This window comes from Mugil cephalus, chromosome 17 (assembly GCF_022458985.1).
Source record: "Mugil cephalus isolate CIBA_MC_2020 chromosome 17, CIBA_Mcephalus_1.1, whole genome shotgun sequence".
Lineage (NCBI taxonomy): Eukaryota > Metazoa > Chordata > Actinopteri > Mugiliformes > Mugilidae > Mugil > Mugil cephalus.
The window spans coordinates 13,929,194-13,941,287 of NC_061786.1; the positions used below are offsets into that span (position 1 = coordinate 13,929,194).

Sequence of the window (12,094 nt, forward strand, 5' to 3'; positions counted from 1 at the left end):
GACACACTCGCATAAACTTGTCTGCACCTTTGAGGGTGCGGACATACACGCTGTCTGAGGCTGCCGGAGCGTTCTGGTTTTGGGATTTGTTACCAAACGGAGATGCGATACTAATGAAGTTGTCAAACTAGTGAATAATGAAGTAATGACATGCAAGACTATTTATCAAGGGCTGCAATTAAAGTCTGGGGAGATTACTTGGTTGTCAATCATTCATGAAATATGAATAATATTTACTTAAAGAAAAGTTTGCAAAAAGATGGTTTTTAATGTAGATGTTGGTTGTATTTTAATTGAAAATGGTCATCTCAACCCTTTGACTTTCACAGTAAGAAATACGATTAATCACAATTAAATGTCGCTCATTTTTAATCTATATCAATAGTGTGCGCTGCAAACTGAATATTTTGACATATCATTAGTAAAATGTTCACACGATTCTACAGATTCATACAATATAAACACTAACGCTGTATAATGTGTATTTTTGAGCTATGGCCATCTGTTCGAAAGCGCCGTAGCTCAGAAAGTATTAAAGTCACAGGTTAGATATTTGTATATGTAATGTGTTAACACATGTGCAAATTTGTGTATCTTACAAATTGAATGACTACCAATGGTTAGAAAACAGGTACAAATTGACAAATCATGCATTTTATTGTCTATTACTCATACTACTACCACAAAAAAGATCAACCGTGTGGTTATAATGCCAGTCAAAGGGTTAATCTTGGTCATGTGTGACAGTGATGACATATTTTCTGTGTCTTTCCTTGGTGATTTAAAAATTTTATACAGCTTTACAGCAACCTTTCTAATCATATTTAACCTAAAACAATACCAGCCTTTATAAATTCCAGACACATTTTCCTGTGGGCGGAAACACGATCAAGGTAAAATGACATCAACAAACCCACAGGGTCACTTGGGAAAGCCGCTCAGTTTTGTGTGATTGATAAACCGTGAGCGCAGACACCCTCCCCGACTTACTCTTGATGGGGATGATGAGCTGGGGAATGACAGGCAGGATCTTGGGGCCTCCCCGGTCCAGCATGTCATGGACTCCCTGGCGGGCGAAGAACTCGTACGGATGAGCGGTTTCACACAAACCATCAAAGAACAGTGGCAGGTAGTGGTGGTAGTCTAACGTCTCGACATCCACCTGAGGACGGAAAGCGTACATTTTCATCGCAGGTATTAATAGCTGCTTCTTTAATCCTAATACACTGACACGGGCAGAGAGAGGAGGTAGAACTTCTGTCTTTCGCTCATGGGCAATTGTTGGAACATTCATGAAGACATTAGCCAGAAGCAGGGATGAACTGTCTGTTTCCTACACCGAATCACACAGGCTCTGCATGCAAGAGCACACACCGATATGCGCAGTGAAAGATGAAGCAGAATGCCACGTGTTTTTGAAGATATAAGCTAATACGATGGCCTTATGTCTTTTTTGTCCTTGGCTTTGCGCAAAGATCTAAGGTCAAACCTCCTCTGGCAGCCATTTATGACCTTTACAGTAAACAGACACATGCATGTACTTATACGCACAGAGCGGGGGACAGCTGTTCGGGAGATCATGACACAGCGGCATGTGGCATCTTGCGGGCTGACACGTTAACACATGTTTACACCCGTTACAGGACAGACAGAAAGGCACACTCGCAGACACACAGTCAGGTGGCGGACGAAGACATTTCGCCCAGCCACAGGCCACAGGCCACAGGCCGACTTTGAAGTTGGTTGTGCGGATACGGTGTGACACATTAAAAGTCTTTCATGCGTGAGACGTCGTCACACAAAAGCCACTCGGCCACACGGGACGTGAATGCGCAGCTGAACCAAAGGAGACTGTCCTTCAGGCACCGAAACGTGTGCTCGTGTGTGTGTGTTTCAAAAAAAGATCTGAAAAGTTACATGTGGCTGCGGTTCATGAAGTATTTGAGCACTGGATCAAGTTACTGGGTGTGTATTTATATCAGGGGCATCAGCTGTAGCGTTGCATCCCAATGGCACAATTGTGGAGTAAGAGGTTAGCGGTTCAGTTTTTTATGTAATGAAAGATAATCCCTTTGGTGCACAGGCAAACAGTGCTTGAGGACAAGAGGAGATTCTCGAACGCACACAGATATTAACATATATAGTATATGTAAAGACACACAATCACACGCCGCACCCTGCTGGGTCATGTTCCTCTGTGGTAAAATGTCACCCAGCCAGTGGCACTGTGTGCTTTCAAGTCCCTAGCGCTCGCCCAACCGCCGGTCAGAGCCGAGACTTCAAAGCAGGGTCGATCCCCACAAACCGCCGGCCACCACCCCCCTCCGAATTCCGGCTGCCAATCATCCCTGGCACATATCTGTCCCCCCCCCCCACCCCGGGGGTAAACGCAAACACGGGGGAAGGAGAGACTAAAGATGGAGAGATGGCGAGATTGTGACAGAGACAGAGAGCTCACACTGTTGGCGCGCGGAGACAGGGCTGATTGCTTTGAGGCAATTTGCCGGGCCAACCTTGACCTTTTTTCCTGCGCTTGGTCAAGATCATCATTGTGAGTCAGGCCGACTGGAGACGAGAACAAAAGCAAACACGAGCCCAGAGAGAAAGGGGCAGCGAGGGCGAGGAGAGAGGGTGAGGAGAGGGGAGATGACACCGCGGCTAGCCAGTGGCAGTCAGTGGTGTACACAGGGACACGTCACGCCATGAGCTGCCTCTTTGAACCAAGCCGCGGAAACAATATGTACAACACTGTTCCAGAACAAGTACTTGTGGTAGTAACAGTCATTCCATTATTTTACAACGTGTAGTTTGTACGTCTCAATAAAGAGAGAAGCATGTCTACAATATGTCAGAAAATAACACGCAGCCTTACTTTTCGCACTAAATACATTATAAGATCTCACATTTAGTCAATGACATGATCTTGTCTGCCAGTTCGGGAACATTACATCACATGATAACCTCCAGGGTAATTTAATATGCTGCAGTCGTGAGAATAAATAAACTTTTTTGCTCATAAAAAAAACACAAACGAGCATGTTGGGTCTGACCTAAGAGTTGGGACGATGGGCAAACCCTTTCAAACGCTCACACACACACACACACACAGGTACATTCCCCGAGATTCTTAATCAGCCGCTGCGCTGAGCGCTAACTCTTGCATCCGTTATCGATCGTCCGCCCAGGTTTGTTTGTCTTTGGGTGCCTGTGGGAATCACCCTGGAGCGCGGGGAGTCAATGAGAGTGGAGCACAGAAAGACTATCAGCCCAGTAGCAGCAATTAGCCCGGGGACTCAGACGGACATGTCTCCTCTGGTCAGCGCTGCAACAGCAGACCCGCGGCAACAGAGGCAGACCGGACGAGGGTAAGGAGAGCCTCTCCTCATTAAACAGCGGTATCGGAGGCCCCTGACAGGCACAAGAGACCGGGAGGGCGAAAACAGCGCGATGCCACTTTTAATATATAATACCTGTGTGTGTGTGTGGGTGAATGTAAGTGAGGGGGGATATGTGTCTGTACAAAACACGTACATGCGACTCTGTATAGGCTGTGTGTGCACAGATATGGTAAGCTATTTTGCCAGGTTGGGGTGAGTCATTCTAGTCATGGCTATGAGGGTAAAAATCACACAGTCTAAAATAGAGGATAAGATATAGTGCGAGGTGACAAAGAGAGAGAAATTTATTTTTGCATGTGCGCACATACAGCACATGTGGGTTTTCTTCAGTCTACTCCTGAGGTAACTGCTGCTAATCAAATGTGATTTGGACAAACAAGCAGAGCCTTCTCATTTTTTAGCTTATGGGCTGCAGCGGCCCTCGCAGTGACGTTAAAGAGTTGGACATGTTTGAATGTCTGCTGGTAAAAATCTGTTCCAAAAAGTGGAGCTGTGATATCGCTTTATCCGTAGTTTCCACTTCCTGATCTGAGAGTAGGCATGTCTTTGATCCAGACTAGACCCACTGGGTAGTGCCCTGGGACTAATACCTTTAATAGCTTTTCAAATTTCCACCACCAGTAGGAATAGAAGAGAAAGCCGGTTCAAGAAAGCTTGGACTGCACTGTCGGTCATGTCCATTAGGGGCTATAGTCTGCCCAGCTAACATCTATCTGCACTCATGTGTTCAACCAATCAAAATGCGCTTACTGGGTCACTCATCATACATTTATGTCAATCAGGTTTCAGCTCCTGGAGTGCACTGAATTTCTTTTAACAGCCAACAACGAAAAGGCTGTTTGGTCCCAAAGCGCCTAAATGGGTGACAAAGTTGTTTGAAAGATTCTGTATCCAATGCAGCAGTCACTGGGGTATTCATTTCCAAACATCAAATCAAACAATTTGATTAAATCCTTGTTTAAATGGTAATACAGCAGTCGGAGTACAGCTCGCCAAGCTTCTATTAGTGCCTGGCACGGTAACATGCAAGAGACCTTCCCTAATTCACTGAGGTGTAGCCAGCTTTGGCAAAAGCACAATGGTGCTATACAGTTGGAAGCGTGAACCGTAAGCTTTCATGAAATTATTAAAGAAAAGGAAAATGTCACTGAAGACATAAAAAAAAATTAATAGAATGAAATACCAAGTGATAAAAATGATGAGTGACGGCTGACAGCAATTACAAAACCAAACTTCAGGTTAGTCAAGTAAATGAAATAGTTACCTGGTTGTAACTCCAGTTCTCTGAGCATGTATGTGGCCATGAAAGCGTAGTAGAGGGCCTAATTTGCTCTTTATGGGTCCATGCTTTTGTATTTAATATGCAGCCATACCTACTAAGCTTTCAAGCAAAGTAAAATAGCCATGTTTAAAATAAAACCGTCGACTGCGTCCTGCCAATTTGCTTCCCATGGGAAAAATATTGAAGACCATTGTTCTATGCCCACATGTTCAATTTCAGTTATGTGACATGGCAGGTTTGACTGCATAGCAGCTGTTTGACAATGATGCTATTTTAATTGATGATGCCACAGTGCCTTGACCTGGATTCTGCTTTCTGTTAACATGAGTGCAGGTTTCTGTATTTAGATGAGCTGGCAGATGGGCTCCTGTCAATTGTTTCGGCTTTGAGAGGAGAAATTGGCTTCCTGTTGGTGGCACTCACACTATGAATCGTTCATTACACTGCCAAAAATGTATTACGCAAACTAACCAGAAGGAATGCAGAACGCATACGTGACATAACGAGATGTGTTTTGAAAGGGCTGCAGGTTGCGGGGACATAGGAGGAAGGCATGAACCAACAAGAAAATCAAACAATGACATACCTCAACAGGATTCCTATCAGTCATCAGTGTGATATTGACTTCATGGTGTCACTATGTGCTTGCTTCACTCATGCTCCACCTTGTCGCCCATTTATTAATTAGCCAGGAGTTAGGTGGAGTCAGACAATGACCCGTTTCCCCCACGTTGAGTTTCTAAATTGTTCCTCATGAATCCTATCCTTGACCTAGGTTTATAGTCAGACATGGAAACCTTGTATACATTATGTTTCCCTTTCATGATACTAAAAGAAAGACAAAACAAAGTGAAAATGTAACAAAATGCATTGTTATTGTAAATCCGACTGTGCGCTACACAAGGAAAATAAAAACCAATTGCTTACTATTTTGGTAACCGACAGAGGAGACAGATAAAATCACAGAAGAAAGTGCAACAGAGGCAAGGCAGACGAGGCAATCATCTACTATCAGATGAAGCTAAATTACAGATGCACCTAATTTAGCAGACATTTCACAGCAGGTGACTACTACGGCTAAATTTAACTCTTAATCATTTTCTACATTCGGTTTGTTGGTTCCTCCAGAAGATGTATGCTGACATCTCCCTATTGCCTTCATTAACATGGTTGCAGCATATTTGTTATTAATTACGACTGAGAAATAAGCTGCAATAAAAAATGTTTTCTATTGTCAACACAGCTAAATAATAATAAAAAAATAAAAAAAAACTCTGCGGCTGATTCAAAATGCAGTTTAATCATTCGCAGAGATGCTACAACCCCTGCACAGAGATTTCAATTTTCTTGCGAGGGAAGCTTGAATCGCAGAAAGAAATATTTCAGGTCTGCCTGGAACTGAGCACACTGCACACAACACACACTGATAATTTATTCATACTAATCCAACTTTGTCTCCAACTGTGCCACAGGTGCACAGCACACCTGTGGCCAAAACATTCCCTAGAAATCAGTCACCACGTGCATGCGCTCCCTGTGAATGTGAGAACGGATAGGGAGAAAATAGAGGGGGGAAAAAAAATGTAAGAAGAACAGAATATTTTGACTTTCTTGGAGGTCACAATAAGAGGAGCAAGACTGGAATAGGCAAACGATAAGTGAGGGGAAGAGGAGTGAGTCACTCTCGCTATCTACCCTGACAGCTGTTTCCATCTAACAAGCATGCAAGTATGCTCAATTCAAAGCACTAGTAGCAGAGTGCATGGTGTCAATTGAAATGATACCTAACACGCGCTCGATGAGACAATTTCGTGGCTTCAAAGATAGTTCAAAACCAGGACACAGCCAGTTATGAATTTTACGTGAACCTGACTCTCTCTCACATACACACACACGCAAATCGCGCGCACACACACACACACACACACACACGCCGAGATAAAAAAGAACTTTATTTAGGTACACAGTCATGCCGGCAGTCGCAAATGGTGTGCCGAGGATTAAAAGCAGGAGGGTGTTATTAGAGCAGCAAACATTAGCCGGAATAATTGAAAGAGTGACCCTGTAGACAGCCTACCCGTTGAGGTTGTGCTACTGTTAAATGTTGTAATTAAAGTTGAAGAAAGTCCTGGTAGATATTACAAACTGCACGCGGCGGAGTAATTCCTTTTTCCCGACAAAGTCTTTATCACACGCAAAGCAAAAACGTTCCACCGTGAGTTACGAAAGTCAACAAGTCACTTGAATATTAAGCAACAGATTCTATAGAGGTCCAACTATGCTGCTTTAGGCTAGGCTTTTTTTTATATATATATATATACGGATACAATCCCCGTTTACCCAAACTGTCATCATCAAACTCATTATTCGATTTGTGTTTCTCCAGTTTCGTTGGTTTGCTCTCCCACTGAGGGCCCGTCACAATTACACTTCCGTAAACTAAGAAGCAAGCAAAACCAATTCGTTTGCGCACACACACCTTTCAAACTTGCCAAACAGTTTTCGTTTACATTCTTCCAAGTCGGTCGTGAAGTTTTTTTTCCTGTACACAACACAAACTGGGGGCCTCCGCTAGCCGGACGGAGTGAGACGCCGCAGCAGGCTCTCTGCGGCCGCAGTGAATGACAGGAAGTAAACACGGAGAGAAGTGAGGCTGATGAAGGTGTTGGAGGGATGTAATGTTAGAAGGAGCTGGAGTGGCCGCGGAAGAGGCCGTCTGGAAACTGCTCCAGTTTTAAGGGCGAGGCGGCTAAATAAAGCTCAGATTAGGACTGGACTTGCTGCGTGTGTTTATTCGAGTGAGTGCGCTCCAGTATGGGACCCTCCACCGCTGCGATGGAAGTAGGCCAGAAGAGCGGAGAGAATCAGGAGGAAGGCGAGGAGCATGACGGAAGATGGATAACAAAAAAATAAAAAAAAGAGAGAGAGAGAGAGAGAGAAAAAAAAAGGTTTCACATGGATTGAGTGCAGTTTAAATGCTCCGTGAGGTATAGGCGTTTTAAGGGACCGAGTTGTGGTCATGAAGTCACAGTTCGCCAGCTAGTGGTGCGATTGCGTCTGCCTGCTCGGGAGCCACAGCGTCTTAGCTCCCAGTGATTACAGCTCAGCAGCCGAGCTTGACAACACACAGGCAGAGCGTAATCAAGTCAGAGAGAGGGAGGTGTAATCAGCATTTCCCCTCCAATCAGCCCCAAAATCACTGCCTCTAATCTGCAGCCAGCCATTGATGGGTTTGATTGATAGGATGGATTTGTTATCTGGCTGTGGGGGTCTGTGGGGAGCAGAACAACAAGCGAGAGCAAGAGACACAGTCAGCTTATCAGCTATCGCTACATTTGTTACCGCTCCCCTTGTTGAGCAAGCAGAGCTTTTCCTCACAGGCTACAACTGCAGCTCCGCTCTCATTTATCATACAGAAGAATTAAATGTGGACACTTCAAAGCACTTCCACACACAAGGGTCCCCGGGGGCATGTGTTTTCTCCCTGTTTAAAATGGAAAGGGCCTATCCATCACTGGTTGTTTGTGACGGAAACAGGAACCACAGTGAGTATTTTTTTTGCGCGTCCGCGTGTGTATTCTTATGTGTGATATGTATGCATTAATTACTTGAATATAACGCACCGCATGTGCAATCCCGTGATATGTCAGATGCACGGGGAAGATAAGGGGATGGAATAATGCATTTTCAGCAAACAAGCACTGTGACTGTAGCATCTAGCGCTCGCACTTGTGATAAATCTTGCTCGGCTGCCTCACACCGCACTGAGAAATCCTTGCAAATGTTCAAACAAATACGCTCATTTTCAATGAGTGTGTGATGAATGAGCTCCATTGATTTTGTGCATGAAGCCAAAACAATAGAGACCAAGACAAATGCTCGGCCTGTTTAAGATAACAAGGCGGCGCTACCCGGATGTGCGACATTTTTTTGTGCGTACTTGGAAAAACACACACACAAAAAAAAACAGTGTTGACAAAATCAAGACAATAAAAATGAGATATAACTTTAGAAAATGATTAAGAGGCAGTTTGTTTGAATGTGACCTCGTCTCTGTTTTCCAAGTTGATTATCTGTCTCTTACGCGGAGAATTGGGTGCAGGATGAGTTATTAACGCCAACATTTCCCTCGTTAAAAATATCTGACTACATACTGGAGCGACGTGGTGCTATTATTACCGGGCCCACCAATTCGTATTATAGCAGAAGGCTAATTTCTTCACAGAGGTTGCCAAGCACATCCCCAGGAAAAGGAAACTATTGACTAAAAAAAACACGATCTTGCAATTAAAACCTCCAGAATATTCTACAGAAGTGGGACCGGACCATCTAAGGTTTGAGGGGAGATTAGTCAATTGCTAGTTTACTGAGACTGCTTACCACTACCAGCTGGATATCAAAAAGTTAAATATTTATAATAGTTACACCATCTAAAACACAAGGTGCAACTAAGTGATGTGAGTGTCATGCACTGCACACAAATGGAAGCCTTGTTGAAAGGGAATATTAGATGTTCTATCGTATAAATGATTTAGTTTTCACCATTAAAAATGAATAGGCCTTTTCGCTTTACACCTGCCCCTGACTAGGTGTAAGACTTTGTCTCAGGTGTAGTGCTACGCCTATATACGCCTTAAAATGCATTTTACACCAAGCGTAGTGTAGTTTAACCGTAAGACTGAAGCTCGGTCGGGAGTTACTTCTATCTCCTGTAAGGGAAGCAAAGTTGCAGACTCTATGCCGTAGCCTACCGTGCAACCTGACGTGCACCTCCCCAGAAATGTAACCACGTGCTGCGGTGAAACAGACAGCAGCAGCTACGATTTCCTCGTTCACATGTCTGAGCGGCTGGACAAGCAGAGAAATCTTGTCTATCTTGTTCTATCTAGTCAAACGTCTTCTTTACGTTCTGAGTCGGAATGATTTCGGGAAAAGAAAGTGTTGATCCACATTTATCAACTTCAAACTTAGCCACTTAGTCCTGACCTCACGTTTTTAGTGGCGCAATCATGAAAACAGATGTATTTATCAATAGCACCCCGACTCCACCTATCACCTGTGGATTCAAGACTCCTCGTGGACCTTCTTATTACAGCAGAATACATCTGACACCAAATGATGACTGCATGAATCAAAAATACCAGCTCTGCCAAGACAACCTGAACAACCAGGCAGCCAAAATGTTGAAATTCAACAAGTGCACCTCAAGCTGAGTGGGTGCTTTAAGTCTGCTGAGCTAGTAATGCCCACCCTAAGCCACAGAGCAGTAGATAGACTAAGCAGGACCAGTAGCAGCAGGCAGTGAGCTTTCAGGGCCGAGCAGCGGCAGCGGCAGCGGTAGCAGTAGCGGCAAAGAGTGTCTGTCAAGGCTCTGTCCAGCTCCTAATGGGATGTTCTTGTTGTTGCCAGCGGATAACTCTCATCCTGTGTTCTGGACTACAGATCAAAGAGGGCCTGGACTCCATAGAGCTATCCAGGCTGCATAAAGGGAGACGACAGAAACAGAGAACGGAGTGGGAAGGGTAAGTAAAGGGTGAGACAAGAAGGAACTCAACAAACAAAGCAAATGGGTTAAAATTAAATGAATGGATGGGTCAAAGAAAAAAAAAAAAATAAACTAACCCCATATTGTGTCCCCCTGTTCACCCTTAGAGGAAGATTATAGCCCATTCTCTATACTCAGCTTCTCTTAATGTGAGGGGAGACGGAGGTGAAAGGGGGGGAAGAGAAAAGATGAAAGCCACTGTAAAAGTCAAGTTGGACTACTGTGTTGTATTTAAACGTAAACCAGGAAAGCCGGGGGATTGACACAGCTCTGAGCTGAAATGTACAAGACAACGTTACTTGTCCAGCAGGCGCAACACCCCCCCACAAGTCCCCACTTTGTGAAAGACGGACGAGGGATGCGACTCCACAGACGTGGCGTGCTTTTTGGGTCAATAAAAGGTGAAGTGGAGAATTGAGGCTTCTCATCAAAAGCTGCATGTGCTGCATGAGAACGCTGCGGCCCTCTCTGTTCGGGTTCAGGAGTGATGTCAGGGCAAAGCACTTTGTCAGGTGATGTGGAATCAACCCTTTGAGTTAGGAGCAGCGGCCAGCTGCGCAGGTGATGGTCCAGAAATAAGACAATGATTTGATGCGATGAATATGAAGAAACGAAAGCGCCAGGCGGTCATGTAATTAGACCCTTTTGTACAGGGTCACATCAACACGCAAGCAAAAACACACAAAGCACCATTATCCGCCTGCGGGGAGGAAGATGCCTTTTTGAAGCATTGATCTATCTTCTACTGTCTTCAGTCCCACGGTTCACCACTTTCATCCGAGACCTTTGACAAAACGAGTGAAACTCAAAAAGAGGATTGTTTCACAGGATTGACTAAAGAGCTTCGCATGCACGACCACATGAGTGGGATGAAAGGCAGCTTTTGAAATGGTAGAATATTTTGTGATGTGCGATTCCGAGCACAAACACATTTGCTACCATCACTACTACTACTGCTGCTGCTTCTGCTGCAGGATTCATCTTTTGGTATAGCCTGACCATGATATGTGATAATCAGATGAATAACTGAATGCAAAGGAATGCAGCGCTCTGCTGATGGGACAAAATTGCTTCCATTCTTCTGAACTGCAATAAAAAATATCCAAGAATGAAGTGCTAAGAACTAATGAAAGACACTTTAAAAAATAACTACAGATAGAATGAAAAGTCTGAGGTAGAGGAAAGCCAACCCAGCTCCTGACACATGTATTGTAGTTAGGGGTTAAGGAGTTCATTCATTCAGGAAATGTCATTGGGATCAACAACAAAGACTTAAGAACAAATTGCATGCACAAAAAAAATACTCAAAACAACACCTCACACTGCTCTAATTAAAACAGTCTAACACGTCAACCTATTTATTAGGAACCCAGCCTCATAAATTAAGACACAGGCATGCAGATGCCATCTAGATGTCAGTGACCATCCAACCTTTTCAAATAACTCACAAGGGTGTGATAGCAGTCTGCAGTAATGAACCAGCTATCAACACGGTAAACAGAATCCAGAATTGAGGATATGCTTTTTGGTGATCTTACCTCTCAGTTATAGGCGCCGTAGCTCTAAGACTTTTAACCTGTTAAATGCTTCTTGTGCTCAGCTCAAACAAACATGCACATGCAAGGCTGAGCTCTTATAAAACCGCAGTCAACACAGAAAACGTCTGTGTTTCTTGGAACTCTGATACACAACAATCTTGCCAGACTATGAAATGACTTACCACGTGCATCTTTTTCTACTTTTTTCCTTTCCTGCTAGTAAACAAAAAAGCCCAATTAGCATAAAAATGGTGCATCTAACCACCCCAGTCACCCCGGAGTGGAGCGACTGGATGGAATTTTCAACAGAACTGAGAGGAATGGTATAACC

At 44.1% G+C, this 12,094-nt stretch overlaps 1 protein-coding gene across 1 annotated transcript in view; it reads right to left on the reverse strand.

The window, feature by feature from the left end:
• pacrg (PARK2 co-regulated) overlaps positions 1 to 12,094 on the reverse strand; it is a 123,451-nt gene that overhangs the window by 61,494 nt on the left and 49,863 nt on the right. The window contains exon 3 of the mRNA XM_047610411.1: positions 991 to 1,162. Within this exon, the coding sequence (XP_047466367.1) occupies positions 991 to 1,162 (172 nt within the window). The remainder of the gene's footprint in view (positions 1 to 990; positions 1,163 to 12,094) is intronic.